This window comes from Scyliorhinus canicula, chromosome 26 (genome assembly GCF_902713615.1).
Source record: "Scyliorhinus canicula chromosome 26, sScyCan1.1, whole genome shotgun sequence".
Classification (NCBI taxonomy): Eukaryota; Metazoa; Chordata; class Chondrichthyes; order Carcharhiniformes; family Scyliorhinidae; genus Scyliorhinus; species Scyliorhinus canicula.
Window position 1 is genome coordinate 730488 of NC_052171.1, and position 14977 is coordinate 745464.

The 14977-nt window shown below is 48.8% G+C and overlaps 1 protein-coding gene across 2 annotated transcripts in view; it reads right to left on the minus strand.

Annotated features, from left to right (window-relative positions):
* Window positions 1-1733: 1733 nt before the first annotated feature.
* Window positions 1734-14977, minus strand: part of LOC119957320 (serine/threonine-protein phosphatase 2A 55 kDa regulatory subunit B alpha isoform) — an 88672-nt gene continuing 75428 nt past the window's right edge. For both annotated transcript variants that reach the window (XM_038785203.1, XM_038785202.1), the window contains one exon: window positions 1734-4453. In XM_038785203.1, the coding sequence (XP_038641131.1) occupies window positions 4174-4453 (280 nt within the window). In that variant the 3' untranslated portion in view covers window positions 1734-4173. The remainder of the gene's footprint in view (window positions 4454-14977) is intronic.

The following is a 14977-nucleotide window of genomic DNA, read 5'->3' on the forward strand; positions in this document are numbered from 1 at the left end:
GTTTCCAGCACCATGAAACGATACCCCCAACTTAGATTCTTCAAGAGAGAAATTTGGGGAGAAAACATAACCTGGAAGTTATCCAGCAAACAAGCCAAAGCAGACATTGGTATTATCAAAATTCATGCATTGTTAAACAACTTATGAAACTAGCTGTTTGACTAGTTGCTCAATTTTAAGTCTGTTATTTACCCAAAGTTCAGTCTTCAAAATCCCAACAGGATTTTCCATATAATTTTACAGAAAGCTGAACGCCATGTTGTGTGGCAAGTGGTATCACAAGATAGATATGGTAGGGTTGACCCAATAAAAAAAAACTTTACTTCTTGGGCCTTGCAGACCAAATATCTTGCAAGGAGGCAGCAACAACACAGGTTTTGCAGTGCAATTAAGTATAACCTGTGCTGTTTTCTTAAACGTTACATTATTCCATGGGCTGCTACAGAATTATTATTCCATGGGCTGTTACCAAATGCTTGAAAACTATTCAGCTATACTCACTGGGCACAAATTTCATTCACAGTTCATAGTGAAAACAGGTCAGCCTGTGGGCAGAATCAGGATCAATTTTAATCTGCCAGTTGAGGAGTCCAGCTGTTGGGGTAGTTGAGTTAATTGAGAGGGGGAGGGAAACTTACTTTATGCTCCTGATAGCAATCCAGCACTTGGCTCTGGAAAATGTAGGGATCAGCAATCAGTCAGAATATTGTGCTGAATGTCCTCCATAGCCTGCAAATACTGCCTGAACATGCATTAGTCATTTAGATCAGCCATCAATGGTTGCTGAAGGGGGGGGTTCAGCGATGATACCTCTTAAAACGGAATATTTAGCATGCCACGAGGGTAGTTTTACATGAGTTACTTTATTAAGGATTGAGATGAATTATAGGACTAAGTAATCATTATTAACCATTAAACATGTATTTTTAGGACATAGCAGTAATAAGTAAGCAAATGGGATTTAGGATAGCTAACTTGTCTGAAGGACATCACTTCTGATACCTTGTCTTTGTGAAACAATGCGAAGCTGGTTTTGCTGTGCTGCTTTTCACAGACAATGAATGCACAGCAAATTACTCGTAAGCATAGCTGTCAGGATGAGGATCAATCATGCTCTGCTTGCAACTCTATTGGGTGAAGTTTAAACATTGCTTGCAATTCTATTGGATAAGTTTAAACGTAGCAGCTTCAGGAATTGGATCGCATCCAACTGGGATCTGCTATTGATTTTGAAAATTGTGTATGTGTTCTGGTCTTTGTTCAGCAGAACAGATCTTGGCAGATATCTGCGTCTGTTCTCCGTGTACACGTAACAAGCTTGATTAAATAGCCATCTTGTCCAGGTTGTCAATGTGTTTTTTCCCTCTGTACTGAGTTGAGCCCCAGGAATAGTCCCACGTGGAAGCTGACTCAATACACAGGCCTTGAAACCACTCCTGCAGCTAGCACCTCAGAACCTTTACAAATGGTGAGAAAATTAATGAACAAGTTCGATCTACTTCTGTTCCATTGGCACAATCAGTCTGCTGTACAAGTTTGTTGCTTCCCTGCTTATTTTGCAACACTCCACTTCTCCATAACGCAATTAAAAGCTGCAATATCATGAGCATGCACAAACCTGGCAACTGTTCTCAATGAGGTTTCTTTCACAGTGAATCTATGATCAGCAAAAACTGAAGCTTACAACACCATTTCTAGATGAAACATCACATGGAACTCACCACAGTCCAATATGGGATTATAATATTTTATATTCAAAACACTCGCATTTAACACACAAATTGGACCACAGTCTTATTTCAGGGTTAAATAGATATACAGAACTCAATTTCTGGCCAAACACAGGTCAAAATCTGCTGCGATTATACTTGTGGTACTAAATACTCCCTAACTTGAGAAAAATCATAACATTAAATCTTTTGAAGAGCATGAAGCTCATCAACATTTTAATTCATTTTTCAGTCTTGCAGAAAAATATGCCATCTTCCCCTGTCAGATGAGGTTAACGTCACCCAACAGATGAGTGAATCATGTCCCCAGTAGGTGTACTGGTGTTAGAAATTCCAACTGTTGACCAAGAGGCACCAAAAAGAATGGCATGTCAGTCCTGGCCTTCAGCTAAGGATTTCCAAGTCATGCTCTGTTACCTTCTGCAGCCAGCCTGACTGCTACAGCATCATGACCAAGTCTCAGCACTTCAACAGCACAGCCATCCCAATGCCGAACTTAGCGGTCAATCCAGTAAAACATGAAGATGGCTTCCCTAGGTTAAGTGCAATGCTTATGGTACTGGAGAGATCCAATACTCAATGCTCTGCCAGTCTGAAGTTAGCCAGCCTCAGCCAGGGTGACAGCACAGATCCCATTTGCCTCACCAGGTAAAAAGAAGCCTGCCACAGTTCCCGGTCCTGTTCACTGTCCAAATCAGTCAGTGAAAGGAAGATGGGATCAAACTGATGCCCTCTATGGTCATAGTACCTGCAAACACTCAAACTGGTTGAAATCTTGGGTGGGAAAGTGTTGCACTTCAGCACGAGTTAACAAAATGTTTCAGAAGAACATGCAGTGCATTGCAACTTCATGAGGACGGTGCAGAAACACTCCACAAACCACTCAAGTCGAAGCTCAGTTTCAGCAATGGTTGAAAAGCCAACTTTATGAATCTGAAAGCATTCTGGGTCAGCCAGGCAACAGTTATGTTCACTCAACTGCACCGCTTCATTTGCGATTCTGGTTATTTTCAAATTCAGTGAAGTGTTTCAGTTAATAGTCTACCTCTGGCTCTCTCAATTATCTTGATTTACAGGAGAAGAAAGGAAATGGTTCCAGCTCAAAACCTGTGGGACAGTGTGACTAGCCTTTTCAACATGTGGCACTTGTTGGTCTGCAGTGTTGTTCAGCAATTGAGACAGGAAGAAACATGCCCAGTTTTACATGGGTTACAACATCAGGGAAGTTCATCGCTGTCTGACGGCAGTCTCACAACAGATTTGAAGGAAGTTCGAAAAAATAAACAGGAACATCCCAATACATTGATGGGCAAAGTTTGGCCAGAGAGAATTTTGTACTTGTGACACAAGAGAACACAGCGGGGGGTAACATGGGTTCTGTCATGCATTTTGCCAGATACGGTTCCCATTCTCAGTCTTGTCAGCATGGTTGGCCTGAAGCATCGCTTCAGTGAAAAATGCATAATTAAATTTCACTTTCCAAGCGATAACTCATGAGCAAGGAGCAGAGGTTTTTCCCACCCCATCCAAAGTAAGAGCTTCAAGAAACACAAAAGGGGTGGGGGGGGGGGATGTGAAACACAGATGGACTTCAAGTCCACTGGCATCCCGTTGAAAACGCACAAGTTTATTAACACCGAGTAAAAAATACTTGGATTACGATTCCATTACATCAAACATCAGTAAAACTTACCGGTGTTAGACACACACTCTTTAATGCATTCATTTAAAATAGAAGTACATGGGGTTTAACAGTTTACACTTAATTTAAAAAAAAAGAAAAAGCACCAAATAAAGGAGCTATTTTTTATGATTTTTATTCAGTAGGTTTCTCTTGTGCCAGAAATGGCAAGGGTAGCAATATTACAGTCGGTTGTTAAAACATGTGTGTGTAACAAAAACCACCTGACCCACTGACCCGACTCTGACCCAGTATGTCCTTTATGCTCCCAACAGGGCCAGAAGGAGGCATCTGTGAGGTCAGAGGAGGAATGTTACAAGCGTTAACAACAAGCTGTAGGTTGATAAAAAGAGGGGGGGGGGGGGGGGGGGGAAAGAGAACATTACAGTAATGGGGGTACACAGTAAAACATTGCCATATCATGTCTGTAGGACTTCTTCCTCAAGACCTCACCACAATGGAAGGCAAAGGAGTGGATTAAATGAACGTCTGATGCAGTAAAATGCTAATGTAGTGGCCCATAATTTGCAATGAAGAGACAACCCTCCCCACCAAATGACTCGCGACCATAGACTGCAATTTTGGGTGGGGTGGGGGACAGGAGCAAAAAGAACTCTGATAACGTGACTGGTGTGCATTATAAATGGCACTGTTTCAAGAGAGGAGGTGGGGAGGGGGCCAGAATGGGCCTCTCTCTCAAGATATAAAGGCTACGCTATCTTAATTCGGCAGGAATTTGATTCTTTCTTCACTGCACAGGTTTTAATTCACTTTGTCCTGGAATATATACAGATTGTTGGTTGTGGCTACGGCGATGATATTCTCCTTAGGATGCCAGGCCGTGTGCAGGATCTTCTTGTTGAAGTCCAGACTGTCAACACTAATCTCGTCCTTCTTCCTCTTGCCCCCTGAACACACCCTGCGTGGTTTCAGGATTGCCCGGGGTTTGCTGTTCTCCCTCGAGGCCTCTAGCGTAATGTCCCGTTTTGTGTTTCTGTCGAACATTCTGAAGAAATTGTTGTACGACCCAGTCATGACAACACTGGAAGGATTTAGACATAAAAGAATTAGCAAGTGAACATTTTAATGACCACAATAAATAGGATGTTGATGCAATCAGAATGTTATTTTGACATATTTGTACAATGCTGCTAACACTCCACTGGGAGATTTCAGCCTTCCAACTTCACCCAATTTTGGAAAACATCCACACATACTGGATAGGTTCCTTTGAAATAAATTATTTTTCATCACCATCTCCAAGATGGGGATTACTTGTGGAATTTCATAACTCAACAAATATTGGTTGCTCTCACCCAAATGGCCTACCCCCAATTTAAGCAGCATAGACAATTTTGTTCAGTGGAGTTGGGATGTTCCTACAATGAAGCCATAAGCACAGCTTCAACCATGCTTCTCATATTAGTGTCCAAACTGATGCCATGGCTTGAGGCGAACTTGGTCAATGAAGGAGTGTTATCAAATTCAGACACAAAATATTTCAGTAAAAGCAGAATTTAGATGCTTTTGAACAGTGGATTTCTAATGGAGGGGAAGCAGGGTCCCTGCATTAGACTTGGAGTATGAGTGTCAATGTACTACAAGAAATATGGGGCTAAAATAAATACAAAGGTCAAACTGTGCCATGAACTTTGGTGTAACATTTAACTCATCACTTGAAACGATTCCCATGTCCAGGACTTCATCAGAGTGCTGTCGAGCTCAATGTGCTCTGTTCAGGCAAGCATGGTCACACAAAACCCAGAACTTAACTTCTGGATTATATGGATCAAGTGGGCACAACTTAAATTTTACATGGCCACCATCACCTGCAAGTGACACCTCAATGCCACTAACGCTCCCACACCAATAATCTGCTACATGTCAATTCCATCTCCAATTATGTCAAGTTTGGGACAGAACTCGAGAGCTAGGTAAGAAATTAGCTAGCATTAACTCAAAACTAGTCTTCTCTTGATTACTCCCATTGACCAAATACGTGAGTATTTGAAAAAAGGATAAAGTCGATCATTGCATGGTTGGAGAGATGGTGAAGGAGGGAGAAGATTCTAGGGTTATTGGGAACGTATGTGGGAAGATGAGGCCTGTACAGGTGGATGGGTTGCACCTCAATGGAGTCGGGACTGAGTTTCTAACAGGGTGATATGCACGTGTAATTGGCGAGGATTTAAACAAACTTGGAGGGGGTGTGGGAACAAGGTGGAATCATCAGGGAGGAATCCAAAAGATACACAGAATACTGGCAGACAGAAATAGCATTGAAGTAGAAAATACCAAGTTACTAGCTAGATCAGAATAACAGAGAAAGCAATCAAGTGTTAATCAGGGTCAATATACATTAATGCATGAACACATTAATAAGATTGGCGAGTTACAAGCCCACACTGACAGAGACCTGGCTCAGAAACAGCAGGACTAGGCGTTAAATATTTCTGCTGCAAGGTGTACAGCAGAGATAGGAAAGGAAGGAAATTGGGAGGAGTGGTGGTATTAATCGAGGAGAGCAGTGAGGGAGAAGGCGTCCCACCAAAATCTTGCCAGCCAACAGCCAACACTTGCTCCGTGCACCCTGCAATCCTGAAATGGAACTGAAATCAGTGGGTGGAGGAAGGGGTGGTGATGGTCTCTACCCTAACACCCAGAGATTTGGAAAATATAGTCCAGTCACCAATCCTCAATCACCACCAAACATGCGGAAACTATCACATGACTTCAGGGAGGCAGTGGCAGACTGGCAACATCACTGAATGAGAAATCTGATGGCCCACACTAATGCTCTGGGGACACAGGTTCAAAGCCCACCATAGCACCTGGTGGAATTTAACATCAATTCATAAGTCTCAAATTAAAAGGTCGTCTGATGGTGATCACAAAACTATCAGTTGGCATAAAATCATATCTGCTTCACGAAATTCCCTTGGGGAAGTAACTCTGCCCAGCCCTGTCAATCCTAACGTTTGGGGGGGGGGGGGGGGGGGTTGTGACAAAATTGGGGGAGCTGTTCCAGATGAGTCAAGCAACAGACTAAGTCATACAGAATCAGACTGTGCATAGTCCCAGATACCACCATTCCCATCCCTGGTTATGTCCTGTTCCACCAACAGGACAAATCATCCACAGGTAGCAGAACAGTGTACAGTTGGGAGACCACAATATTGACTCCGGACACTGAAGTCTCATGGCATCAGGTCAAACATGGACAAGGAATCATCTTGCTAGTTACCGTCGAACACTATTTGGAGAAAGCACTGAGCTTGCAAAGCACAAAATGTGATTTTGTCGACATCTTCAATGTTTCTAACCAGAAGTGGCCCAGCATCATTCTCCTGATCTAGCAGACAGAGTTCTAAAGGAAATAGCTCCGAGACTGGGTCACGACAGCTGGTAAGCCGAAGAGGAAAAAAACCTCATCACTTCATCCTCAGCAATCTACCAGTCACAAACGCATTTGTCCATGATAGTATTGGAAGGAGCGACCACTGCAGTTCTTGTGAAGACAAGTCCCATCTTCACATTGAGGATGCCCTCCATCATGCTTTGTGGCACTACCATTGTGCTAAATGAGAGAGATTTTGCAAAGTCACGTGGTTAGCACTGCTGCTTCACAGCACCAGGAACCAGTGTTCAATTCCGGCCTTGGGTGACTGTGCAGTTTGCACTTTCTCCCACTAGGTGCGTGGGTTTACTCCAGGTGCTCCGGTTTCCTCCCACAGTCCAAAGATGAGCAGGTTAGGTGGATTGGCCATGATAAATTGCCCTTCGTGTCCATGCCCAAAGGGTCAGGTGTGGTTGCAGGGATAGAACATAGAAAATACAGCACAGAACAGGCCCTTCGGCCCACGATGCTGTGCCGAACCTTTGTCCGAGATTAATCATAGAATTTACAGTACAGGAGGCCATTTGGTCCATCGAGTCTGCATCGGCTCGACTTGCGGTGGCGGCGATGACATAGGAAGCCGCACATTTGGGAGCTCCCGTTTTAAACGGACTTTTCGGCTCTTTTTAGAGCCCAAAACGGAAATTTTCCGACGTCGCCCGGTGGGAGAAGGTGTGCTGATCGACTTTCCCCACAGTCCATGACTCGAACTCAGAGTGGAAAGGGAGAAAAAACGGCAGCAGCTCCCCAGAAAAAACGGGGGAAGGAATCCAAGGTGGCGGCCGGCGGAGCTCCAGAGGAGTGGAGGCTGTGGGCCCAGGAGCAGCAAGCTGCTCTCCTGCGCTGCTTTACAGACTTCAAGGCTGAGGTACTGAGCTCTCTGCAGGAAACGAACAGAAGGCTGTCGGAGATTCAGACGACCCAGGGTGCTGCCATCCAGGTGTTGCAGGCGCAGGCCACTGAACGAGAGGAGGAGGCCGTGGTCCTCGTGAGTAAGGTGGAGGGGCACGAGGCACTCCACAAGAAGTGGCAGGAACACTTCGAGGAGCTTGATCACCGCATGAGGCAGAAAAACCTGCGGATCTTGGGCCTTGCAGAGGGGCTGGAGGGGTCGGATCTGACAACCTACGTGGCTACAATGCTGAACTCGCTAGTGGGGGCAGGATCTTTCCATCTGCCCCTGAAGCTGGAGGGAGCCCACAGAGTACTGGCCAGGAGGCCTAAGGAGAATGAACCCCCGCGTGCGGTGATGGTGAGGTTCCACCGGTTCAGTGATCGGGAGTGTGTGCTGCGCTGGGCCAAGAAGGTGAAGAGCAGCAATTGGGAGAATGGGGTAGTACGGATCTACCAGGATTGGAGTGCGGAGGTGGCTAAGCAGCGGTCCTGGTTTAATCGGACGGAAGAGGTGCTTTACAGGAAAAAGATAAAGTTCGGAATGTTGCAGCCCGCGCGCCTGTGGGTGACTTATTCGGACCGGCATTATTATTTTGATTCCCCAGAGGCGGCGTGGGCCTTCGTGCGGACGGAGAAACTGGACTTGAACTAGGGGTTGGGGGTTGCGGGGTCGGTTGTAATGCTTTATTGCTGGTTTCTGCTGTTGCTGTGTTCTTCTTTTTTTTGTTTCTTTGTACTTTTGCAATTTTGATACGGTTATTTATGGGGGTGTTGTTCTGTTATGTTTTTTGCTGTGGGGTATTGTTTGAGTTTTGTATCTTGCGGGGAGGGTTGGGGGGGTTTGTTGTATTCTATGCCGGAGTGGGGGTATGGAATGGGGCTGATATTTGGGAGCTGCGTCAGAAGGGTGTGGTGGGGCAGTGCAAAAGCGCGGGCTTTCCTCTGGTTTCCCGCGCTGGGGGGCGGAGACGATGACGGGGGGAGGCGGGGCCTTAACTGGTTCTTCCCCGCGCTGGAGCAGTGCCAGGAGGAGGGATAGATTGGGGGATGATCCCACTTTGGGAGGGGTCGGGTTATTGGCGGGAGTTTCCGGGGTCAGCAGGAGTTAGCTGACCCACGGGAGTACAATGGAGGACGGTTCGCGGCTAGGAGGGTTCCTAGCCTGGGGGGGGGGGGGGGGGGGGGGGGGATACCGGGTTGTTGCTGGTAGGGTCAAGAAGGAGCTGGTGGGGGCTGGGGGGACAGAGGTGAGGGTGTAGAAGTCAGGTACAGAGGGGTTGTCGCTATGGGGACAGGGTCGGGCAGGGGGTGCTGGCCTGGGGCGGGCAGTCGACGGGCTATGGCTAGTCGACGGGGGAGGGGGGCGGGACGCCCTCTGATCCGGTTGGTCACCTGGAATGTGAGGGTTGAATGGGCCGGTGAAGCGGTCGAGGGTACTGGCACATCTGAAGGGGCTAAAGGCGGATGTGGCAATGCTTCAGGAGACCCACCTGAGGGTGGCGGACCAGGTCCGCCTGAGGAAGGGATGGGTGGGGCAGGTTTTCCACTCTGGGTTGGATGTGAAGAACCTGTGCTGTATTTCTCTATCTATCTAACCGGGGAGTGGCGATTCTGGTGGGGAAAAATGTGTTGTTTGAGGCATCGGAGGTGGTGGCGGATAAGGGGGGTAGGTATGTTATGGTTAGGGGCAGGCTACAAGGAGAGAAGGTGGTACTTGCTAGTGTGTATGCCCCAAATTGGGATGATGCGGGCTTTGTGAGGCGTATGCTGGGACGTGTCCTGGATCTAGAGGCGGGAGGTCTGATTATGGGGGGGGGGGGGACTTCAATACGGTGTTGGATCCTTCACTGGATCGGTCCAGCTGTAGGACGGATTAGGAGGCCGGCGGCGGCCAAGGTACTGAGAGGGTTTATGGACCAGATGGGTGGGGTGGATTCATGGAGGTTTGTGAGGCTGAGGGCACGGGAGTACTCTTTCTTCTCCCACGTACATAGGGTCTACTCTCGGATAGACTTCTTCGTGGTGAGTAGGGGACTGATTCCGAGAGTGGAGGAGGCCGAGTATTCGGCCATTGCAATCTCCGACCACGCTCCGCATTGGATGGAGTTGGAGATGGGGGAGGTACGGGACCAGCGCCCGTTGTGGCGGTTGGATGTGGGGTTGTTGGCGGAGGAGGAGGTGTGTAGGAGGGTCCGGGCAAGTATTGAGGGGTACCTAGAGGTGAATGACACGGGGGTGTTTCAGGTGGGGATGGTCTGGGAAGCCCTGAAGGCAGTAATTCGTGGGGAGCTGATATCCATCCAGGCACACAGGGAGAGGAGCGAGAGGAGTGAGAGGGATAGACTGGTGGGAAAGATGCTGGAGGTAGACAGGAGGTATGCAGAGGCACCAGAGGAGGGTCTGTTGGGGGAGAGGCGCAGCCTACAGGCTAAATTTGATTTGCTGACCACTAGAAAGGCGGAGGCACAGTGGAGGAAGGCACAAGGGGCAGTGTACGAACATGGTGAAAAGGCGAGTAGGATGCTGGCTCATCAGCTCCGCAAGCAGGATGCGGCTAGGGAAATTGCTGGAGTGAGAGGTAAGAGTGGGAATGTGGTGCGGAAGGGGGTAGAGGTGAATGAGGTCTTCAAGGACTTTTACGGGGAACTGTACAGGTCGGAGCCAACGGTGGAGAGGAGGGGAATGGAGAGGTTCCTCGACGGGCTATCTTTCCCGAAGGTGCAGGAGGAGCAGGTGGAGGGGTTGGGTGCGCCGATTGAGCTGGAGGAGCTGGTTAAGGGGATCGGGCAGATGCAGTCAGGGAAGGCGCCGGGGCCGGATGGGTTCCCGGTGGAGTTTTATAAAAAGTTTGTGGACCTAGTGGGCCCCTTGCTGGTGCGGACACTCAACGAAGCGTGGGAAATGGGGGACTTTGCCCCCGACGATGTCGCGGGCGCTGATCTCGTTAATTTTAAAGAGGGACAAGGACCCCCAGCAGTGTGGTTCATACAGGCCCATATCTCTCCTCAACGTGGATGCTAAGGTGCTGGCAAAGATCCTGGCCATCAGGATAGAGGACTGTGTGCCAGGGGTTGTGCACGAGGACCAGACAGGTTTTGTGAAGGGAAGGCAGCTGAACAAGAATGTGCGGAGATTGTTGAATGTCATCATGATGCCGGCGATTGAGGGAGAGGCTGAGATGGTGGTGGCGCTGGATGCGGAGAAGGCCTTCGATAGAGTGGAGTGGGGGTACCTATGGGAGGTGTTGGGAAGGTTTGGATTTGGTGAAGGGTTCATTAGATGGGTGAGGCTGCTATATGAGGCCCCGATGGCGTGCGTGGCCACGAATGGGAGGAGGTCGGAGTACTTCCGGCTATACCGAGGGACCAGGCAGGGTTGCCCCCTGTCCCCCTTGTTGTTTGCATTGGCAATCGAGCCGCTGGCGATGGCGTTGAGGGATTCAGAGAGGTGGAGAGGCTTGGCGCGAGGTGGGGAGGAACATAGGGTGTCGTTGTATGCCAATGACCTGTTGCTCTATGTGGCGGACCCGGTGGGAGGGATGCCGGGGGTGATGGAGCTGCTAGCTGAGTTTGGGACCTTTTCAGGTTATAAATTAAATTTAGGCAAGAGTGAGGTGTTTGTGGTGCACCCTGGAGACCAGGAGGAAGGAATTGGTAGGCTCCCGCTTAGGCGGGCAGGGGAGAGCTTTAGGTACCTGGGGGTGCAGGTGGCCAGGGACTGGGGGACTCTTCACAAACATAATTTCACCAGACTTGTAGATCAGATGGAGGAGGAGTTCAAGAGGTGGGACATGCTGCCAATGTCGTTGGCGGGGAGGGTACAGTCCGTCAAAATGATGGTGCTTCCGAGGTTCTTGTTCCTCTTTCAGTGCCTGCCCATCTTCATCCTCAGGGCCTTCTTTAGGAGGGTGACTAGCAGTATTTTGAGCTTTGTGTGGGCACATGGGACTCCGAGAGTGAAGAGGATGTTCCTGGAGCGAGGGAGAGATAGAGGCGGGCTGGCGCTGCCCAACCTTCTGGGGTACTATTGGGCGGCCAATGTGTCAATGGTGCGTAAATGGGTGATGGAGGGGGAGGGGTGGCGTGGAAAAGAATGGAGATGGCGTCATGTAGAGGTACGAGCCTGGCTGCCCTGGTAACGGCGCCATTGCCGCTCTCTCCTTAGAGGTTTACTACGAGCCCGGTGGTGGCGGCGACCCTAAGAACCTGGGGACAGTGGAGACGGCATCGGGGGGAAACAGGGGGCTCGATGGAGGCTCCACTGGGTGGCAACCATCGGTTCATCCCGGGGAACACGGATGGGGGATTTAGGGGGTGGCAAAGGGTGGGCAACAGTAAATTGAGGGACCTGTTTATTGGCGGGAGGTTTGCGGGCCTGGGGGAACTGGAAGATAAATTTGGCCTTCCCCAAGGGAACATGTTCAGATACTTGCAGGTAAAGGCGTTTGCTAGGCGACAGGTAGAGGGATTCCCTTTGCTGCCCTCGCAGGGGACGATGGACAGAGTGCTTTCGGGGGTGTGGGTAGGAGAGGGGAAGGTGTCTGACATCTATAAGGTAATGCAGGAGGTGGAGGAGTCGTCAGTGGAGGAGCTGAAGGCTAAATGGGAGGAGGAACTCGGGGAGCAGATAGAGGACGGGACTTGGGCGGATGCCTTGGAGAGAATCAACTCTTCCTCCTCATGTGCGAGGCTTAGCCTCATCCAATTCAAAGTGCGGCACCGGGCCCACATGACCGGGACTAGGATGAGTAGGTTCTTTGGGGGTGAGGACAGGTGCACCAGATGTTCGGGGAGTCCAGCGAATCATGCCCATATGTTCTGGGCATGCCCAGCACTGGAAGAATTCTGGAAGGGGGTGGCAGGGACGGTGTCGAGGGTGGTTGGATCCAGGGTCAAACCAGGGTGGGGACTCGCGATCTTTGGAGTTGCGGTAGAGCCGGGAGTGCAGGAGGCAAAATGGGCCGGTGTCCTGGCCTTTGCGTCCCTAGTAGCCCGACGAAGAATTCTGCTACAGTGGAAGGATGCAAGGCCCCCAAGTGTGGAGACCTGGATCAGTGACATGGCGGGATTTATAAAATTGGAAAGGGTCAAATTTGCCCTGAGAGGATCAATACAAGGGTTCTATAAACGGTGGCAGCCTTTTCTGGACTTCCTGGCTCAAAGATAGGTATCTTGGTCAATAGCAGCAGCAACCCGGGGGGTGTTCCTTATTGTAGTTTCTATTCTGTAACTTTATATTGTGTTAATTTGCGTTGTTGTTAAAATGCTGTGTTGTTCATGGAGGTGGGGCGAATGTTTATGATTGCTAATATTGTTATTTTTGGTATTTTACTATGGTGCGTTATTGTTGTATAAATTCAAAGTTTTTCAATAGAAATTATTTTTTTTTTTTTTAAAGAGTCTGCATCGGCTCTTGGAAAGAGCACCTTACCCAAGGTCAACACCTCCACCCTATCCCATAACCCAGTAACCCCACCCAACACCAAGGGCAATTTTGGATACGAAGGGCACGGCAATTTTGGATACGAAGGGCAATTTTTCATGGCCAATCCACCCAACCTGCACATCCCCGGACCGTGGGAGGAAACCGGAGCACCCGGAGCAAACCCACACAGACACGGGGAGGGTGTGCAGACTCCGCACAGACAGCGAACCCAAGCCGGAACCGAACCCGGGACCCTGGAGCTGTGAAGCAATTGTGCTATCCACAATGCTACCGTGCTGCGCTTAAGAACAAATTAATCCACACTCCATTATTCTACCATAATCCATGTACCTATCCAATAGCCGCTTGAAGGTCCCTAATGTTTCCGACTCAACTACTTCCACAGGCAGTGCATTCCATGGCCCCACTACTCTCTGGGTAAAGAACCTACCTCTGACATCCCCTCTATATCTTCCACCATTTATCTTAAATTCATGTTCCCTTGTAATGGTGTGTTCCACCCGGGGGAAAAGTCTCTGACTGTCTACTCTATCTATTCCCCTGATCATCTTATAAACCTCTATCAAGTCGCCCCTCATCCTTCTCCGTTCTAATGAGAAAAGGCCCAGCACCCTCAACCTTTCCTCGTAAGACCTACTCTCCATTCCAGGCAACATCCTGGTAAATCTCCTTTGCACTTTTTCCAAAGCTTCCACATCCTTCCTAAAATGAGGTGACCAGAACTGCACACAGTACTCCAAATGTGGCCGTACTAAGGTTTTGTACTGCTGCATCATCACCTCACGGCTCTTGAATTCAATCCCTCTGCTAATGAACACTAGCACACCATAGACCTTCTTCACAGCTCTATCCACTTGAGTGGCAAATATCTATGAACATAGACCCCAAGATCTCTCTGCTCCTCCACATTGCCAAGAACCCTACCGTTAACCCTGTATTCCGCATTCATATTTGTTCTTTCAAAATGGACCTCACACTTTTTAGGGTTAAACTCCATCTGCCACTTCTCAGCCCAGCTCTGCAACCTATCTATGTCTCTTTGCAGCCGACAACAGCCCTCCTCACTATCCACAACTCCACCAATCTTCGTATCTTCTGCAAATTTACTGACCCACCCTTCAATTCCCTCATCCAAGTCATTAATGAAAATCTCAAACAGCAGAGGACCCAGAACTGATCCCTGCGGTACGCCACTGGTAACTGAAAATGAAAATCGCTTATTGTCACGAGTAGGCTTCAATGAAGTTACTGTGAAAAGCCCCTAGTCGCCACATTCCGGCGCCTGTCCGGGGAGGCTGGTACGGGAAGGCGTACTAGGCGCCAGGCTGAATATTTGCCATCCACCACCACTCTCTGACTTCTATTGGTGAGCCAGTTCATTATGGGGACATGGGCCGAGGTAGATTGCTCTTTCCAATGGTCGGTGCAGACTTGATGGGCCGAATGGCCTCCTTCTGCACTGTGTAGATTCTATGATTTCACAAAGATATATCAACTCAAAACTGGGCATCCATGTGGCACTGTGGGCGATCAGTAGCAATCTGTAACCTCATGGCCTGGCATATCCCCCACTCTACCATATCGCCAAACCAGGGGATCAACCCTGGTTCAATGATGAGTGCAGGAATGCATGCTAGAAACAGCACTAGGCTTACCTGAAAATCAAGAGTCAACCTGGTGAAGCTAGAACACAAGATTACTTGCGTGTCAAACAGCATAAGCAGCAAGTGCTAGATAGACTCAACAATCCCACAACCAACTGATCCAAACTCTCTGCCAATACCAATCTTGAATGGTGCAGGGGGATAATTAAACAACCAACTGGCAGCA